This window comes from Scleropages formosus, chromosome 13 (assembly GCF_900964775.1).
Source record: "Scleropages formosus chromosome 13, fSclFor1.1, whole genome shotgun sequence".
In the NCBI taxonomy this organism is placed as follows: Eukaryota; Metazoa; Chordata; class Actinopteri; order Osteoglossiformes; family Osteoglossidae; genus Scleropages; species Scleropages formosus.
Genome location: NC_041818.1, coordinates 27,332,191 through 27,352,898, shown reverse-complemented (window position 1 = coordinate 27,352,898; position 20,708 = coordinate 27,332,191). Strand labels below are relative to the sequence as shown.

Below are 20,708 nucleotides of genomic sequence, written 5' to 3'. Positions count from 1 at the left end.
GGACGTCAGCCAGGGGTTTGCGGACGTCCCACAGGCTCAGCTCCACCCTCTGAAAGGCATCGCGCCCAGTGTGCGAAAAGCACCACCCGAACCCCAGCCAAGCCGTTGCTCCTGGGGTGCACAGATTGTGAAACGCCGCTCTCCTGCGCCTCTTATCATGCCACGCAGCCACTCCTGGAGAAACGGGCACTGCGTAAATCCTGCCGATTATTCATTCCTGTTGACACGTCGACTGCATCCCGATTTGAGATTGAGGAACCCTGGTTCCCTGGCAGAAGGGGGAGGGCGGGAGGGAAGAGGATCGGACCGGCCGGCGTCGAGGAGGCAGATTGACGGCGTCACGCATCGCGCTCCCAAGGACACCCGGTCCCTCTGCCCAAGCAGCACTGAACTGAGGTGAGCGGGGAGCACTTGAAGGAGGCGTTACCGCCAGGTCAGCATGTCAAAGCATATTCCAAATACCACTGTGCGGGAGGCGGCGCTGTTGACATCGACACGAAGGCATCCCCCCCCCCCTTTTCTTTTTTTTTTATTCACTGCCCATGTGCTCGCCTGAGCTTGCAGGATGGTCGCAGAGGAGCGGCAGGGAATGCAAACGTACAACTGCCCATGTGAGCCAGCTGGAGAAGTGTGTGTACTGCGTGTACGGCAGGTGTACGTGGCACGATGGTCACCTCTCCTTCCTGGAAGTGGCGACATGCCGTTTTCGAGAGTAGGGGCGGAGTCCGGGAGTGTCGGCCCGCTTCTCTCTGCCTCGCACCAGGGTTCACCCCATCCACTGTATCAGCAATGCTCCTTGAACCGTCCCGAACGGTCGGGGTCATGTGATCCGTTGTTAGTGCGACTTTGTAGTAGTAAGCAAATATGTACCGTGTGTGACTGCAGCACTTCCTCCTGAATGTTTGAGCTGATTGTTGGACTTGTTTGTGCAGGGACTCTAATCACCATAATAATAACAATAATGGTGGTGATAACCTTATCTGGAATGTTCCAAGGCTCCACCCTCCCCCCCCCCCACACATACACACCTTGTCTACTCAGTACTGTTTGACCTCCATTGGAATTTATTCTTATGCTCATGTTGGCTGAGTCCCACCTTCTCTTTTTCGAACCATTTCTGTTCACAAGTGGTCATTGTGGTAAAGGTTTGAAAGATGCCGAGTCAGGCGCCTTGCATCCTGGGTCACTCGGGTGTTCATGTAAAGCAATGAATTTGTGGGGCGGGGTGAGGTGGTGGTGGTGGTGGTGGTCTGCCAACATGAGAGATCTTGATGCTGATGAGTGCTGTAAGCCACGACACAAGGGGTGGGGGGCACAGGGGCACAGCGAGTAGTGCTGCTGTCTCACAGCGCCTGGGTGGTGCGAGAGGACGTGGGTTTGATCTCCTCAGTCTGTTTGGAGTTTGCATGTTCTCCCCTTGTCTGTGTGGGTTTCCTCTGGGTGCTCTGGTTTCCTCCCACACTCCACAGACATGCTGTTCAGGTTCCCCCACAGTGTGTGAGTGACAGAGAGAGTGTGTTCCACTGATGTAGTGACTCAGTGTAAGTAGTGTATCTAGCAGCGTAAGTCACCACGGTGAATAAGGTGTGTGGGTTGATAACACTGCATAGAGTTCATTGGAAGTCGCTCTGGAGAAAAATGTCTGATACATAAATAAATGTAAATGTTGTTTGAACCTGGTGAACTGGTAAACACGTGTCCTGCGTGGATTTATCACACACACAGAGCTATCATGTCTAAGTGGAGAGTAGTGGAGATGGCTTGTGCTTCATTGGAGGAGCCTGTGTGTGTGTGTGTGTGTGTGTGTGTGTGTGTGTGTGTGTGTGTGTGTGTGCGCACTACGGTTGCCATTTGCATTGTGGACTTTGTATTGACTTTATTGGCTGCGGACTCCATGGCCATTGTTACGGAGCCCTGTAGAGGTTGTCTCAATGTGGCCAAAGTCCTTGCGGCTCACCTGTATAGAGATAAGAAAGTGAAAGTGGCTCTGCTCTCCACAAACAGCTTCACCGCAGCCCGATGCCCCCTTGCAGCTTCACGTCGAGCTTCCCTTCCACTACCGCTCCAACTCCAACAACGGCAGGAGCGCCACTGTAGCACTTTGTAGCCAAAGGTTTGAGTCTGCAGGTTGAAGTAACTGACGGGCGTGAGCAGCAAAGCTGTTAAAAAAAAAAAAAATGGAAGAAGACATCGGCCAAAGTGGAGAGACGAGCAGAGTAAGCTTAGGATGCTGAAACGACTCACTTAAATTAACGAGATCAATACGCAGATGATGACTGTGCTGGAGCACAGGCCTCGTACCGCGGTCAGCAGACAGAGGAATGAGGGAGCAGGATCAGCGCTGGGGAGATGGTTGGAGCGTCTGACATTTTATTAAGGTTTCCACTGTGCTATGTCTGCACACGTACATGCTTGCACAGGGCGCACGTAAACACACACACACACACACACACACACACACACACAAGCAAGCAGAAACAGGCACAGTCTATCTCTCCTCCCATCAATGTGGAGGAATCCATACAGGTTGCATCACCTAAACAGTGTACAGATTTGGAAAATCACTGAAGTAGCATGACTTGGCCATTTTTTTGTTTTATAGTTTTCCTAGAACAAGCCAGAAACAAGTAAACAAATATAAACAAATGGAATCCTCAGTGGACTCGCATAATGGACCTGAATTGCCACTGGTTTCTTAAACCGCAGCACTTGGTGCCTTGAGTTTAGGCTCAGGCTGTTTGTGTGTCTGAAGGTCTCTCGCGCTCTTTTCTTTTTTCTTTTTTTTTTTTTTTTTTTTTTTTTTTTTTTAAATGTATAATGGTGTTCAATTTGAATATGTTGGAATACCCTGATTCCTTTCACTGATTAGAATGACATCTGTGTCACAGGGGGAGGAGTCGCAATGCGACTGTTGGGCTTGTTTGACACCGTGGTGGAGAAGGCATTGCTGGAACACACTTCTCTGCAAATCTGGGCCGTGCGACTCTTATGGGCCTTCGGGGAGGAGGAACACTTCCGCAGCATTTCTGTTGCCTCCCTGCGGAGGGCGTGTCTCACTGGAGACGGTACTTCTCCCCAGTCGTGACAGCCAACCTCGTGTCCTTGTGGAGGGTGGGGGGCACCTTGGCAGTAACTGGTGTGTCAGCAGTTTTGCACAGGCAGGTGCGTTTCCCCATGGGAGAATGGTGCTCGCCATCACTATGGCAGCGACGGCATCGTGGAAATCGGCACAACATCGTAGGCTGAAGACGAAGAGGCAGCTGGGAAGAGTTGGATCGTAGGAATTTGCCAATGGCACCTGATCAGCGGGGCAAAAAAAGGACGCTTGGGTACGTCGTGGCTTCTTCGTTCTTTCTCTCTCTCTCATTCACTCACTCACTGTCACAAGGTGCCCCTCAGGTCAGCAGTTCCCTCAGACTGAAAGGCGTGCAGATGTAATGAATAATGAAAGTACCCCACTGCGGCAGCGTGAGGGTGGGCCCGCTCTTCCAGGATCTGTGCCAGATGGGATGGAGATCCCGCCCCCTGGTTTGAAGGGGTGTGGCTTAGAATTGAGCTCCCCGATCAGTAATTAAAGTACATGGTTCTTAATTAAGATTCTGCCAAATCGTCACGAGTGGTGGATCTGGCAGTCATTCTGGAGGACCTTTTTTTGTGTTTTCCGCTCACTGAAATTGTCAAGTGAAACAGAGCCTACAAGGAGAACGTGTTCTGTGGGTAATAAAAATGGTTTAAAATTCTTGTCTAATTTTGTCATCGAGACAGAGCCGCAAGTGTATCTCTATTGGAAATTGTGTTTTTATTGCCGTTGTTCCCTCCACCCACTGCCACGTGTTCAGACACCCTCACCGCCCTGCCGAGCGTGTGCGTATTGCTGGGTTCCGTGAGGCACTGGGGCGAAGCGAGCGGTTCGGGGTGCGATGGTTGCCCGGGTATCTGTTAAAAAGCAATTTTAGCGCTGCTTCACGCCGCGGCAAAGTCGTCCAGTATGAACCTTCAATTCGCAGCAAGAGGCCCTTGTGTTCCATCAGTTCGCTTGTGAAGATCTGTGGGAAAACTCTGAGAAGACCTGCAGAATTTTTTTTTTTTTTTTTTTTAAATGCTTACGGTTAATCTAATATCTCCATGAGCCCAGCCCCATTCAAAGCTCTATCCCTCCCGTGCCCTTGAATTTTTGTGCACCTCTTGTCTTTCACTGTTTTTCCTCCAGTGTCAAGGTGGTGTGTTGGCTGTGCGTCTGGAGGCCGATGCTCCACTCGGCATCCTTGGTTGCCACTGAACTGACTGCTTGCTTGGGAGATGCACCAGTTGACCGTGGTGCGAGTGTTTCCCCCGTGGGACTGGAGTGCCATCGGTGCACCATGCATCTGTGTGAGCTGCTCCATTTGGACTGGTTGTGCAACTGGACGTATGATATTCTTTTTTTTTTTTTTTTTTTTTTTTCCCCCCCCCTCCTCTCTTCTCTGCTGACTAAAGTTACCAAGCATATGTGTGTATTGGATTAGAATTTTTGATCTGAGAAAATTGCATCCCTAATTTCTCTTGTGTCCCCTTCACTTAGCAACTCTGAATCATTTATGGCCTGGTGGGAAGGCGAGATGGCATTAATTTGATATCCCACTGGATGAGGAGTCGGTGTCGAGGGGTTTTGGCTCCTCTCCAGACTGGGTGGGGGGCCAAGGCTCTTCAGCACCTCTAGTTTGGTCTGGGGGAGTCTCATGTGGGACCATGGTATTTACCATGCGTTTGAAAACAAAAAGGCCTGACCTTTCGGAAAGGAGCAGTGCCGCGGGTCGTGCAGCAGGAGGGTCCCGGGAGATGATGGCAACCTTTTTGAATTCGCAGAGAGTTGTCCCCCCCTCCCAAGCCGACTGAGAATTTGCCAGCTGATGATGTCGATTATGGCACGTGGCATTCTGACGCCTCTGCTGTCCACGAGGCCTGGGCTCCGGGCGACGCACGCGCACTTATTCTCCTCTCGAGCGAAATGCAGCGCTGACCTATTTCACGGGACAAGAAGAGAAACACGGTGCTCGGTGTTCTCCATCTTCTTTTTTTGCAGCTGAACCACGCGTGATTTTTCGGTTAACGTGGCACCCCTGCATGTTTGCATCTGACAACGCCGTGCTGTTTAAGTGTGCTAATGCTGTTTAAATGAGAGGGTGTTGCCCTCCAAATGGGCCCTGACTTCTGTTCTTGTGCAGTGCAGTTATAAGGAAACTTTTGCAGGACTTCAGGGCATGACAAGAATGTTCATCTGCTTTGACCATGCATGCAAGCTCGGCTTTTAAAACAACACCCGGACTATCCAGTCCCCCCAAGGTCCACCGCTGAGCACAGCAGGTAGTGCAAGAGCACAAATGTGACATCCAGCAGCACAAGAGAGCGGTGTGTCACGCTTGGTGTAGTGCAGAGGAGTGGGGTAAGATTGGGGTGCTGATACAAGCAGGACTCACTTTGCATGCCATTCATACACTCAACCATTGTCAATGATCGCCTTACCGTGGGGTGCGATTCAGAAGAAAAGGCACTGACCTGGTGGCCTGCCAAAGGATTAATCACACTTAGAAAAATAGGTTCAGTCAGCTTCAGCTGGAGCAGAGTTGAACCACTGTGTTTTGGTCAGCAGGAGGTACAGGTGTGCGTGCTACTGGGCAGCTGTGGTCCACCTTGGAAGAAAGAACCCTGGTCCTGCATTAAAGAACCTGGTTTCGTGTACCAGGCAGTCAGTCTCAGTCCACATAGATCATGGTTCATAAGGCACATTGTCATCGATGGGAACGTGTTGAAAGCACCTTCGTCAAGTAGCGGAAATCGGATTCCGTTTCGGCCGTCTAACGCCAAACGTCAAGGGTTAGAAAAACCCAGGCAGGGCTGGAATGTGTTATTAAGAAGCTTTCACTCCTGTTATTAAGGAAAAGGTCAAGGATTTAAATTGCTTAGTAATTAATGGAAAATTTCTTGAGAGGTAAGTGTTCTGTACAATAGATATTCAGTCTGTGTTGAGATTCCAATTTAAAGTGCTTTAATTGCAACTATTCAAAGTTTTATTTTAAACAGATGGATGCTATTCAGCATAAATGGCAAGACACTGTAGATGCCCCAGTAATCATGTGAGTTCATGTTCGTGGTCATGATGAGGGTTGCTCACAGTACGACAGGTGACTTATATGATTTTAAGGGCACTGAATGTGAATGTGGAGAGTTCAAATTAGAAATAATGCCATTTGGTCTAAAAGAGGAAACTGGCCCATCTTTGGCAGTTACTGTGGGATGCCGTTGCCCCTTTTTGCTGCGGGTTGGACTTTACGGTACTAACTGTTGAATACAACATGCACACAACTGGAGTACTGACCTTGAACCTTGGGATATTTAATAAAAAAAAAAAAAAAAAAAAAAAACTCCATGGATTTTATTGAACTCATTGGATATTTCACTTGAAGCTTCATCCAAGGACAGTAATAAACCTGCTGGAACTTTTAACTTTTTGCAGACATCCCATATTAATTGCAGCTAGAATGGAGATGTCCTACGGGCTGAGGTGCAGAAGGCTTAGCGGGAGAGATCCTTTGCATATTATTTTATCTGGCCTCACACAGTCCTGCTCCATGCTGCACCTTCTCTGAAATGGCTAAGGCAGCAGAGCTGGCAGATGGCAGAGCCTCCTGCCTCGACATTTGCGGCGCAGGATGAGTCATCCATAACTTCAAAAGCTCTCCCAGAAAGACCCTTATGCAGGAGAGCAGTCACGACTTCCTCACTACCGACATGCTGATTCCAGCAGAATGGGTGAGTTGGGATAAGCATTGCAGGGGAGCGTCGAGAAGGTCAGGGTACAGGTTCTGGCCAGCTGCATGCCTGCCGTGGGAGGCTGCCAGGGAACGGGCAGCAGCGATGAGATGATTCTTACGGAAAATTATGTCTGCTATAACCACGATTAATGGCGTTCTGCTTTGTTCATCCTAAAGTGTTTATCTGAGGGTGATGCTGTTTCCTGTCTGTTTCCATGTTTTTGCTGCATGGTTTATGCTTACGGTGTGTGTATTTGTGCAAACCTCCCAGTTTGGTGGCAGTCCATTAGGCCAGCATTTCAAGTTTACGCACCATGTTGAAACTGCTCCTGCAGGGGGTCTTCATCGTAAGCTGACTTGTAGCCAGTGGTTTAGACTGGCATAGTTCCAGGTTCCCAGAAGGTTGTCGGGTAGCGGAAGTGGGGTTCTCGATTTTGAGCCTGGAGCCACCTGCTCGTAGGGCCACAGGAGTGCGTGGGGGTGCCGCGGTGGATCGTTCGGCTGTCTGTGCCGTCACGTGTCTGGAAAACTTTACGAGCCGTTATTTAAAATGTCAGGGCAGAGTAATGTGGGTCATGTGGGTGTCGCTCACACTGTGTTAGTGTTAATCAAACAGCATTTGCACTGCGGGGTCAGTCGATGCCTATCGCCTGTTTTAAGGATTTGATGAATGTATTTTCTAATGTGAAATGTCTCTTGGGATTGCTCATGTTGGTTATTGTTTCCACCCCTCCACCCCCCAAATTACACCATGGTAGCTCTGCTTGTTTCAGCTGTATGCTCCCAGAAGCACTGGACACTCGTGCAGAGTGGTTGGGGCACGCGCTCCAGATCTTGTGGGTCACGATGTTATCTCTGTGGAATTGCCAGGGCTTAGTGGATCTTTTGCCTCTGGGAGCAGCGTTTGAACAAACCCATTGAAGCCGGGGGTATTTAGGACGACCCTCCATGTGGATGTATACAATTGCTGGGGGGATCTTCCGAAATCCCACTAGAGTTTAACTGGGAGCGTTGCTGATAGACTGACTTCTCCACTTACGAACAGAAGCGGCATCCGAAATCTGTCTGTGACTTTCCTTGTTTGCGATGCCGAAATCGCTCTTGCCTCCGAGTCACAATCAACAGAAGCTAAAGCTGGACTTTCCTCATGTTACATTTATTTATCTATCGGATGCTTTTCTCTAAAGCGACTTCTAAAAACTGTGTAGTGTTTTCTGCCCACACACCTTATTCACCAGAGTGACTTACACTGCTAGATACACTACCTACACTGGGTCGCTCATCCATACATCAGTGGAACACACACACTCTCTCTCTGTCATTCACACACTATGGTGAATCTGAACAGCATGTCTTTGGGAGGAAACCAGCACAGACGTGGGGAGAACACGCAAACTACACTGGCTGAGCGGGGATCGAACCCACGTTCTCTTGCACCACCCAGGCGCTGTGAGACAGCAGCGCTACTTGCTGCACCACCATGCCGCCCGGAGTATTTGTTGGTTTGTTTCGGTACCAATCACATAGAGATTTAATACACAAATACTTTGTAAGGCTTTTTATTTCTGTTCAATTTCAGCTGCAAAAGTTCAAACTAAAAATTACTGTAGATAAACTTTCTGTCCACAACGTCCTATTAAATGCCAATTATTTTCCCATTCATTCCATTAATATTTGCAGCATTCATCATCTTGCTATTGATCACTGATGCTCAGGAACACCGAACACGAGCTGTACTCACTGTGGGCTGTGAACACTGAGCTGAATGAGGGTGGTCCCACATACTCATTCTGTTTGGGTGTCTTTACTGTTCCTTACTTGGCACGATGGGTAAAGACGAGTTGCACTCAGTGGATCAGTACCTTTTAATTTCACTCACATGGTTTTCATAGTATTTCAGTTGTGAAAGTATTGTTTTACTCATTTGTGTTGTGTGTGTGTGTGTGTGTGTGTGTGTGTGTGTGTGTGTGTGTGTGTGTGTGTGTGTGTGTGTGCTGCATATACAGTATATGTAATATACTGACATAGGAAACTTGGACCTTAGAATAGTTTGCAATGGTCATGAGAAGCAGACCAAAACATATTTAGGGATTTAGGACAGATGGATATTTATGGAAGTTAGACTGGCAATAAAACAAATGCTTTCCTATGCAGATTAATAATATGTAGATATGAGCTTTAAACCCACACACTGAAACCACTTGTCCCAATCAGGGTCACTGTGAGCCGGAGCCTAACCTGGCAACACAGGGCGCAAGGCTGGAGGAGGAGGGGACACATCTAGGATGGGACACCAGTCCATTGCAGGGTATCTCAAGCGGGACTTGAACCCCAGACCCACCAGAGAGCAGGCACAGGCCAAACCTGCTGTGCCGCCACCACCCCCACCCGAGCTTTAAACCATCCCCGCTTAATTGATTCCCCCACTACAGCACTTTGTATGTTTCTGGATCACAGGAGTGGCCTACAGACCATATATAATTTAAAAAGATTTGGTGCCGAATGCTTATTATGTCAAGGATCTGTACATATTTGGTATTTCTATTCTTCAGGCTCATGAGTAAGTGTTGGGGCTTGATCAAAGAGCCAAAACAAGATAGGAGGGCAGTGGATGATTCCCTGGAAATGTTTTTTTTTTTTTTTTTTTTTTTTCTCTCCCCCCCCCCCACTGGGGGATTGAGCAGTTTTTGGTCAGATTTTTGTTATGTAAATTTTCCAGCACCTTTTTGATCTGCCTTTATAAGGAGCCCTTAGTCAAGATGGGTCGGGGCAAAGCTTTCAGAACTACTACATGTGGTATTGGTTCTGGTGCAGTGGTTAAGAACCTGGAATTCGATGGCTTTGAAAGATTCGGTGACCAACCAGGATTTGCAAAGATAAGATTGGAAGTTTTCGGAATCATTGACTTCCTGCCGTGGAGTTGGAGGCCGTCATCATCATTGTCATCCTCACTAGTGCCAGTGTGACTACTGTATCGATTTTTTTTTTTTTTTTTTTTTTTTTTTTGTTATTATTAAAAAACGTTGCTGCCTTCAGAATTGTGCACGTGCTGAATTGCCTGAGTGAAGATGAAAATTCATGGATATGTTGTGAAAGTTTAGCCTAAATTCCTCTAGATATACATGTCTGTCAGGCAACTTGAACATGTCATCTGATTTTACTATGCATCCCTCGTCTGTCCTTTTGACCTTTGAGTTCTAGTTGAAAGTTAAACCTACAACTTCAATCACTTCTAAGGTTTCAAAACAACCCTGTACAGCAGGCATCCCTGGATAACCTTCAGAGATGCTGTTCTTATTTCCTTGCCTTGCTGGTGACCGGCAGAGTAAGAAACCTGAGATGAAGAGCTGCTTGGAGAACTGGGCTCATTTTTGTGCCATCGCTGTACTCGTTCGACACACACCTCCCCCTCCCAGCAGCCAAAACACACCCAGCAACGGCTCCGACGAAGGATGGATCGTGGAAACCTGCTTGCGTCAGTTCTCCTTCCCTTCTTGCTGGTGTACCGTGCTCTCCTCAGGGAACACTGGGGCGAGAGCACGAGACCGCCGCTGCACAAACCATGTCCATATTTAGACTGGGAGGCCAGCTGTGTCGCGGTGGGCTGCTCCCAGGATGACAGCCCTGCTTTGGGGCCGGATGAGGAGGAGCTGGAGGAATTGGCCTATGTGTCCTCAAACACTGCCTCGCCACGCGTGATCAGAGAGGCTTCTTGTTGGAATGGCACAGCCTCGTGTGGATGATCTGTCTTCTTTTTTCTTGACACACAGTTAAGATAGTTGAGGTGGGGACACCACTGGCACCTAGTGGTGGTGTGAAGACCGTTACTAAAGGGCCAGAGCCAGTGGTGGGACCAGTGATTGGAGAAGTGGTAGAACTAAGAGCAGAACCTCTGTCGATGTCACCAACATTGAAACACGATGTTTTCTGGAGCCCAAGTTTCAGGGTTGGTCTGGCCCTCTCTACTCTTCTAGTGCGTGATGTGCTGTACACCATCTTCTGCCAGGTATTGTTTCTTGGTCTTTTGGCTAAGATCAAAGTGCAGTACCACCTTCTGCAAGGCTTACATCCATCAACCCATCTGTCCACGAGACTGAGAGAGCGCAGATCAAGGACATATCCAGGACACTAGGTTCCTCTAGCACTACAAGAATCAAGGAGGAAAGGATTTTTATTAAATTATGACCTGCTCTCCTGTACGGCCAGCTCTCAGACAGGCGTTGGCACCTGCATGTGAATGAGGGGCCTGGGAAGATGCCATGTCCTTTGCGCCAGCTGCCATTCCTTCGTTACGTAGAAACTTCCTCTGTAAAGTCACACTCCAGAGGTGAAGGTCTGCTAACAGGGGGTTGGTAGATAATGAACATGATGTTTGTGATGATCCAACAACTAGCGCCCCAATCCCCTAGAGCAAAAGACGAAGTTCAGTGGACCTTCATTCCTAGTAAAGCACTTATTGCCTCTCTCTTCTCCTTATAGGTTCGTTCACCTTTTGTCATTACTATCTGTGGATTATGCTTTAAAGAGTAAATATGAAAAGAAGATTGCACCTTCAGTAGGTCGATGGATTCCTGTAGTGAAGCAGAATACTTGCCCTTGCTTGTAAACTTGCGGTATCACCTGCTTACTCCAAAAATGCACCCACACCCTGTCATGCCATCCCGGTGTAATTGCACCTGTGACTCTAACTCCAAGGGAAGACGTTGAGCGCTGTTACCTGCACGGATTGAGGAGTTGAGGACACCGGACCGCTGCGGTGCACTGTAAGCCATTACCCAACAGCACAAACGTGAATGCGTGGCTCCGAACTCTTGACTTTTCGACGCGTGTGAGGGATCGCTTCTCTTCGTTTCCGTTAGGTACACCTGCCACGGGACACACAGACCTTTGAGCGCTCGTCACTGAGGAGCGAGTAGGAAAGTGGGGCCGTATGGGTTCAGCGACGGTGATGCCTGCAGGTTTCTATGTCCCCTTTTGACCCCAACACTGCAGTAACGCATGACCCCCCCCCCCCCCCCCCCAACCCACAATCTGCATAACCGGAGGAGTTCTTGTCGACCTTGAGCTGCTGATCTGCGGACAGAGTGGCACCTCATTCCAGGAATAAATAAGGTTCCCGTTAACCCTTTTCCAGCAGACGAGCTCTTTGAGGGCTATTTGGTATGGGTGGGGTGTGGAATAACTAGAGCAAAGTGGAACTGAGTCGGGGGCAGCAATGCAACCTGTTCTTTTTGTCTACCAGGTTGGGTGAATACGTTGCGACCCTGCTCCAGGATGTCTGATTGTTTAATTTTAGCCAGGTGGTGTCAGATGTTCACAGGTTTTCAATGGGAGATAGCTGAAGCTCTGAGCTCACCAGCTCACCGTGAAGATAACGGGACCTCTTTCCGGAACTGGACAGTTAGTTTGTACGGGAAGGCAAGGAGCCGTTCCAAAATCCGTGTGGATCCGGGCCCGAATGGCCGCCACTGTTTTCACACGTGCGCTCGGGGCCTTTTGCGTGGAACCCTGTGGCGGGATCTCGAGCGCTTGTGCTGAAGAGGGGAATGCAGCTGTGGGGCTCCGAGGCTGGGAATGGGGGCCAGAGGTTACGGATTCGCCGTGGAAGGCAGAAGGAGAAGAATTTGATACCGCTATGGCCCCTGCGGAATGAGGAGGCGGCAGCTCTGGGCAACTGCATATGATAGACGTTATAAATTGACATCCGGCATCAGCTGTTGAGCGTCAGAGAGCGAGGAGTGAAACCAATCCAAATCACAGTGAAAAAAGGCCGCTCGGGGGCTGTTTGTCGGTCGCTTATTGTACAGGTTGAAGAGAAGGCAAAGCCTCTCATCTATTTCCAACAGAAATTTCTAGAAGGTGAGGCGTGGCCCTTCCGGTTCTTTGCTCCGTCTCGTTACCTGGCCACCGCGGTGAGCTCGCCCTGCCTGACTGAACAGTCTGACAGTGTTTGACAAAACGCTGCTGCAACACGATGAGGATGGAAGCCTTACGGATGAGGAAGCGGTGCTGAATTTCAATCTAGACACGTAACAATGAGGTTTTTTGGTATTTCTTGTCCTGTAACTGAGGTCATCCTAATTAAGGCATTGACCCATGGTGAAAATCTAGCTGACTTCCGCCCTTCTTTGCTTCCTGCAGACCCATTCCACCCCCACCACTCCTGCTAATCTCAGCGGGGCTCGCCAGTGATCCTCGTAGTAATAAATTTTATTGATTATGAACCGCCTTTGGCCAGGTCCCCCCAGGTCATTAGTCAGACGCCATTGTGCTCAGACTCAAGAAGGTTCGGCTTTGGTGGCCAGTGAAAACGGGAAACGGGAAAGGTCAAAAACTCTGGCCGCTCTTCACTGTAGGGGTCGCAGACCACAGGGCTGACGGCCGACTCGGGGTGTGCATTGGTACAAAGATGTGAGCCGGAACAGACCGAAGCAGGACCTCAGTGTTGGCGCAAGAGGTGTTTCTTGGTCCTGACGTCTGCGGACGGCGTACTCGTGGAGTTTCTCGCATCGACTCGGCGCTCGACTGCCGTCTATCTTCTTTGACTCAAAAAGTGGCATTATCTCAGCCCTCCACCTACTTAAAATAGCCGCTCATTATTCTCAGTGATCCTGTTAAAGGCTTATGTGTACGGTCACTTCTTAAAAGCCCGTGGGCAATCGAGTGGTGGCAATTAGAGGTAATTAGCTGGCAAAGTCTCCTGTGACACCCCGGGCCCCCGTTTGTCGGAGCGTGGGAAGCACACGATACGCCCGACCCATTCGGACGTCCTTCCCGTTTGGGGTGCGCGCCTCCCGAATGTGGACCAACCGGTGCAAAGTGCACTCTTTGTGACCGTTGGATGCCGTCAGGTGATGTCGAGGCTGCAAGCCCTTCGATTGGTCGGATTGCTCAGGGATCGGACGCTTGTAGCCGCGCTCCCGGTCGGCGGATGTGACCTTGTCCGATCCTCGGGATGGCAGCCTGACGGGAGATGCCGCAGGTCTTTGGGACAGAAAGAGGCGAGGGACGGACCGCGCCGCTACCTCAATCTCGTTTGCAGGTAACCTGTTTTCCATTGGCGTTCCTCTGCAGACGCTTCTGCTCAATGGACTGGCGGCGACCCAAAGCCCTTTTTCCAGGTATTGAATCCGATTTCATATCAGATCCCATTACCAGCAGTCCTGGAGAAGGCAGGGGTTGGAATCGGGGAGGGGGGGGGGGGAGGGTGTGTCTCTGACGTGAGCCTCGTCCACCTCGTATCTTAATGACTCCGCTCAGTCTCCTGCACCCTTGACTCGCGCTTGATGCCCGTCCCTCTTCAGAAGATGCAGATTTATCTCAAATGCCAGCCTGGCAATAATTACATGGGATCGGGTTCGCGTTTGGGGCCGAGCAGCTTCTTTGGGTCCAGTACGAGAGGCATGGCGTGATGGTTAAGGAGCTGGACTGGTGACTGGGTGGGTGATCACTGGAGGAGGATCTGGGGTTATTGATACTATTGTCGTCGTGCTCTTCACCGATATTGTCCGCTTATTGAGCCCAGTCGCTTTGGTGCTGCTGAGATATCAGCTGTCTGTGTTTTAATCATCCTCGGAGGGGTATGGGGATAAGAATGGTGTTCTTTCTGGTGGATTAAACCCGAAGGCTGAGATGTTAACCTGAGGGGTGGTTTGACCAGACTGCTGCAGGGGAGTAACTGAGGCCAAAATGGGGGCTCAGTCAAAACAAAAGCAGTTTTTTAATCTAAGCTTAATCCTAGCATTCATAGCTTCTAGGACGTCACAGCACGGGAAAAACTGGGACGGCATTTACCCCCCAGCCACACTGCCTTAGGGAAAATGAGAAAATTGGCCAGATTGCTCCGGTTATCGATGTGCAGTTTCTGTTCAAATGTGCTTCTTGCCCGACCAGCAGGGCGGCGCAGTAGGTGATGCATTTTGGCAGCAACAGATTTGATCTGGAAGAGCAATTTATAGTCCTATTCCTGGGAGCAGAGAAACAAGGCTGTCAATATTAACCCACCCCAGTGGACACACACACACACACACACATATGTATGATGCAGGCAAGGCTTTTCACACATTCTTGCTACTGAAAATGCTGCCAGAATGGAGGTGGGGAAGGGCCTCACTACTCTTAAGGACTCTGTGTTAAGTAGTGAATATGTCAGTCAGACAGACAGACACACACCCTCAGAACCACACAGCCTCTCATGGATAGCGGATACGTTTTGCCAAAGGAGCCCATTGTTCTATTGCCTGCAATGAATACTTGACTTTTCCATAAGTATGTTTAGATTTCAGGTGTAACACTTCTTTGGAAAGTTCTTCCTGCAAGTGCACCTTCTCGGGTAACCATGAAGCAGAGGAGTTTTGAGTCCACAGGTCATCTTTACACTGTTGTGCAAAGCTGCCACCCCTGCTTCTTCTGCCGGGTGTTTCCTCACTTCCGTGTTTTCTGCCCACGTCTGTACTTAGCACCACGAGAGTTGCGAAAGGTGCGTTTGAAACACAGCCAGTGGGGTGTATTGGCTGCTGGAGGGCAGGCCTCGGTCACACCTGCGCGCGCGCTCTGCGATAAAATGCCATCGTGCTGCCGACTGGCCTTGCGGAGGCGCCGTGGACCACCTGCCAGTCCATTCCCGCAGCAGACTGGCCAAGATCACTTTTTCCATTGCACCCTTCTGTCCCAGTTCCTCCTTAAACTGACCTGTTTCCGGGCGCTTCTGGGTAATTTGGATTTTGGGAGACTCGTGTTAAGCAGCACAGGATAATTGAATTTTATCGCGTTGCCCAAGTGAAGCGAGTGACGCCGAGCTCCGCCAAAGTCCACACTCATTGAGAGGGAAATCGGATCACCGCTCTCCGTGTCTCCCTGTCTGACGTGTTTATCTCATTAGTCGCCACAAACCTGGAACCATGCGATGACCCCTGATCTGTGAAATTTGGAAGGCGAGGGTGAGATGGACGGGCTGTGATTCTCTGCCTTGAACGGAGACATTGCTAAGGGTAAGAGTTAGTGGTTATAGATTGTATTTGATGAGTAGGTGTAGGGGTTGGGTTGGGTTAGGGTTAGGGTTAGTGTAAGGCCTTGCTGAGCAACCAGAGACCTCCAGTGGCAGTTGGGCTCAGTGCTCCTGAGGCATCTACTCTTCCTGGACTTGTCACTGGGCTCGAGGGTGGAAACACGATAGGATGGATGGAAATACCCAGAGCGGAGGGCAGAATGTCGGCGCGATGACTGACGGGATGCCTCGCAGAAGGTGTGGATGGAATAAAGGGGAGCAGAACCCATTGGCGTCTGGCACGCGCTGCCTTTAAAGCCCCAGCTTGTCACAAGCAACTTGTGTAAGAGGCCGTCATGAGACCCGGGATAACGGCTATATATAACATACCTGCGATAGCGACGAGCTCAGCGGGACCCGGGAGCCCAGATAAGAGCCCATTAGCTGGCAAATGCTTGAGATACTCGGCTTTATTAGATCTGTGTTTCCACACGAAGCCTGCCGGGTCCCGAGATGCCCCTACGACAGGACCACCGGCGACGCCCTGCCCCCACAGCAGGCTGAAGTAGGATCTGAACGCGGCGCACGTGCGTCATGAGGCGGGGCTAAGCCTGATTCAAACCTGAGCAAGCAGATCCTTCTGAGCAACACCCCCATCCCCACCCCCAGGCCTCCTAAGTCCGTCCAGCTGATCCCTTCATTGGGACAGCAGAGTCTTCACTGGGCAGGTTGGACGGGGGCCAGAGCAGGAGTTAATCCCCCCGTGTCCCCTGGCAGCGTCAAGGTGGAGCACTACGCCCCCACCCCACCCCACCCCATTCCTCCAGCGCACATGTTTCCAGCAACCCTCTTAAACATCTCGTGTTGTGATTGGGTTTGTTTAGTGGAGTGACATCTTGGCACTCAGCTGCTTTGAGTGCGCAGACAGGAAGTTTCAATAATCTTAGGTGATGAGAAATGGACGAGCGGTAGATGGCATTATCCCCCCCCCCCCCCATGTAGATTTGTGTTGTCTATGTGGACGATACGGTCATGCAGAGCAGCCTTTGGAGCGTCCATGATGGTGCCCTCCTACACGCACTACTGGCGCGTTTCACACGTCCCTCTCTGGCCGAATTGACCGGGACCGCAGATTCGGAAGAACGGCCGAGAATGAGAGGTACCATAAAAGCTCCCGAAAAGCCCTTAGCAAAGTACTTAAGCGGAACAGTCTCATGAAAAATTGAACGTCGGCGTTGGCCTGGAGAGCAGCTCTGCTCTCTCTGCTCTCTTTGCCAAAGCTGCAGCATCCATCTGCGGTCTTTGCACGACTTCTCCTTTTTTTCGCGTGTGGACTCCGCTCCTCACGCAAGCTGACGGCACCACAGATGCGGGTCGTGCCGTTATGACTCGGCCTCCGTCCTCACTGTCGCAGTTCAGTCAGAACAGAGGCTGGTTCCTTTCTTGGCTGCTTGATGTATTGTCTGACATACCGAATGTATGGCACACAGCTATTTGGTCACGGGGACCAGCGGAAGAGTGACTGTCTTCCCGTCTTCGTGGTTCTGCACATTCTCTTTGAATTTTGAAGCTGCGGATGAGCGGTCTCAGTAAACCCGTCCGTGCAGCCCTTGGATCCTCTGAATGCATGTAGGAAATGGTGACCAGCGAAATACAGCTCATCCTTTACGGGAAGGCCGACGTCGGGATGAGGGAGTACGCCGGGGGTCCAACGGGAGCTGCCAATGAGGCCGATCTGGTCAATCTGGTCGCCGGCCGTTGTCGGAGCAGCTGGACGTAGTCAGGGGTGTGTGGTCAGCAGCAGGTTTCGGGGCTCACGTCGGTGTATCGGCCGAGTCATCGGCGCGCCCTCCGCCCTTCACGGGAACCACTTCCTGTTGGTTTTACGGAGGGCAGTGGTAGCCGTGAAGTGGTTCTGCACTTTCGTTGCACGTGCAGGTGTGTGTGCATGTGGGTGAGAGGGAGAGAGAACGAGTGAGAATCCCTGTGTGTGTGCCTGTGACCTCAAACCTTCGCAGGCCAAGGATGTTTGTATTGATTGATAAGGAGGCTCTCTGTAACGGAAAGGAGACGAGTGAGATAAAGAGACCGAGGCGCTGGGGAAGGAGAAGCCGTGTGCAACTAATTAATTTTGTCTTGGGGGGGCAAGCTAGTGACGTCCTTGAGACATGAGAGCAGGAGGAGGGGGAGCATGCCAGACCCTGGGATTGGGGTCCTGTGTCTGTGGTCTCCATGGGGACAGACAGGTGAATGGTGCTGAGGGAAGGTGGTGGCAGTAAAGGGGGTAGCTAAAGCTGGGCGTCCTCTCATCTTCTTGAAGACAAAGTTGTTTGGACTTTTGTATAAAACCAACAAGAATAAACAAATGCGAAGAATAACTGTTGCACTTGGTCGATCCTGGTACCACGGGGAGCATCACCTTGCAGTCAAAGGACCCAGATTTGAGTCGTATGACCTGCTGTGATACTTGTGGTCACGGTACTTACCCCGAATTGATTCGGTAAAAATTACCCAGCCATATTAAATGGTAAATCGGTGTAAGTAGCTTATTCAGTGGCATCGAGTGACTGGAGGAGGGCGCTGGTGCCGTTGCTGCGGTTTGCGTGATCGCTGGTTGGATAATGAAATAAAAGGGGCTCATCTGCACATGTGGTAGAGTGTGTGTGCCTGCGCGTGTGTGAACGAGACGTCAGGTCTGGTGCGGGTCTTCGTGGAAGATTTGTAGCAGGGGCTCCGAAAAGTGGTCCTGCTGCTATATCTGGCACCAGTTCTGGGCTGCAGGATGGGTGAGGGAGGGGCGGTGGTGGCAGCATCATTCCCCTGGCCCCTCCTCACCCAGCTGTGGACAATGTGGACGCAGCCCAGTCCTTAACAGCAGGTCGTTCTGCTCTGCCTCCCCCGCTATCTGTCCCCTCTTTGCTTCCCACCTCCCGAGGAGGTCCGCTGCCCCCGGAATGGACTCCTCGCGTTACAAAATCTCACTTTCTTGTTCCGATCCAGTGTTTTCACCGTACTAAACACGAGTAAAAAGAAAGGTCGGTTTCTAATGAAAAAGCTGGAGCTCGTAAAGCGTGACGTAGGAATGCGTTCAAATGCAGGTGCTCAGCGCCAGCTACTTGCGTGGTGTCACACACGAGTTGCGACACGGTGTGTCTGGCAGCTCGCTTGTTGGCGAGGACTCCTGTCCAGGAATGATGCTCGTTGCCAAGGCAACGTGGGGTCGAGATGCTGAGCAGGAGTTTATAGCGCGTTGTTGCGCAGTCATCCTCTTCCATTCCCTTGGGCTCTCGCGGTGTCGCGGGAGCAGACGCTCACTAGGTGGCATCGAGTAGATGACGAACACTTGTTTTTGTTTCCGAGTGTTACTAAAGATCACCTTTTACTGACCTTTGGCTCACAGACCAAACGTGAACCCCCTCCTTTGTACCTCTGTCCCTGCAGTATGAGGAGGAGGAGGAGGTCAGCTCGGACCGCCTCGACGTGGACTTCCCTGACATCGACCTCTCGCAGCTGGACGCAAGCGATTTTGACTCGGTCAACTGCCTCAGCGAGCTGCACTGGTGCAACGACCAGTCGGATTCCTCTCCCGCCTCCATCCAGTACAGCACCGGGGACCCGGAGCTCTTTGAGGTGAGACCTGAACCCTGATATTGGACCCTGTTCGCTGCCGGTAGATTTGGGATCGTTTAGCTCTGCAAGAGCAAACTCACATTTACTTAAACATCGAGTCATTTGTCAGATGCTTTTCTCCAAAGCGATGTACAGAGTGAACAAGTGCGTCAACAGCAGACAAAAAACTTTAGACACAGGCACAGGATTATGGACATGCAGCTTGTGTGTCTGACACCATCATGATGCTGGTTCACATCCCTCCAGCAGCTCTTATAGAAGTGACATGCATTTGCTAACTGAATAGATAATCACAGCAGATGGTGTTGATAAGAAGGATTCAGCAGCTCTGAGGGGCAGAGGGACCTTCATTCGACTGCACCTGTGGAACTTACATTCCCATAGCAAATGCATTGATAATCGTAGCAGATGGTGTTGGACTCATTTATGAAGCTGTCAAGAAATCAGGAGAGGAGTGGCTGTTGAAGAGATGGGTTCAAGACCCTTCTTGAATGTGCAAGGGATTTGGCAGCTCTGAGGGACACAGGGCATTTGTTTAACCACATTGGAGATAAAATTAGGAACTGCAGACTTTGTTTTGGACCCTTGTGAAAATCACCAAGCAGCAGTTCCTCAGGAAGGAGTCCCCCTCCCCTGCCCCTGGCTGTTTCTAAAGAATTTCGTCTTTCGCCTGGACCATATTATGTAATTTTAATGTAGAGGGTTGTTCTTTACCATTAAGCCTTAATGCGCCTGTGCTCCAGATGCCCTGTCAGGTGAAGCAATCAGCCCTCAATGCAATGAATCCACCCCTATTTACTTGCAGTTCAGGGTGGATGTTTGGATGTTTCGACTGGCTTCCTGTGCAGGTTTGAGCCACTGTATCCAGGAAGGTCCAAGGTGTCAATATGATGCTGGACCCAGAGGACACAACGGTCTCATGTCTGGGTCCATTCACCTTCTATTCACCTTGGATGTTGTGAAGAGTCCCTCTAAAATGAGCCTGGACCCATCTATCGTAGACCAGCGACTTCCTCCAGGATGTCACAGCCCTCGTTGCTGAGCGCTGACTGTCGCTCTCTCCCGCCCCCTGCAGATAGAAGAGGAGAATGCGGCGCTGCTGGCCGCTCTCACAGACAGCCTGGACGAGATGGTGGAGGACGAGGTGGGGGGTGGGCTGTGTGGGTTCCCTTCGCTGGGTGGGGGCCCTGAGGATGAGGAGGATGAGGAGGAGGAGGAGGAGGAGGAGGAGGACCTCCCTCTGGATAGCGAGCCCTTCGGCAGCTCGCTGAGCCCAGAGACAGAAGACCCGTCTCTAGTAA

At 50.6% G+C, this 20,708-nt stretch overlaps 1 protein-coding gene across 3 annotated transcripts in view; it reads left to right on the top strand.

Annotated features, from left to right (window-relative positions):
• ppargc1b (peroxisome proliferator-activated receptor gamma, coactivator 1 beta) overlaps window positions 1–20,708 on the top strand; it is a 44,247-nt gene that overhangs the window by 12,082 nt on the left and 11,457 nt on the right. The window contains exons 2-4 of one of the 3 annotated variants that reach the window (XM_029257190.1): window positions 2,889–3,329; window positions 19,219–19,407; window positions 20,483–20,704. In XM_029257190.1, the coding sequence (XP_029113023.1) occupies window positions 20,537–20,704 (168 nt within the window). In that variant the 5' untranslated portion in view covers window positions 2,889–3,329; window positions 19,219–19,407; window positions 20,483–20,536. Of the gene's footprint in view, window positions 1–2,888; window positions 3,330–6,488; window positions 6,790–19,218; window positions 19,408–20,482; window positions 20,705–20,708 lie in introns of those variants that run through there. The other 2 variants (XM_029257189.1, XM_029257188.1) reach the window with 2 other exon arrangements.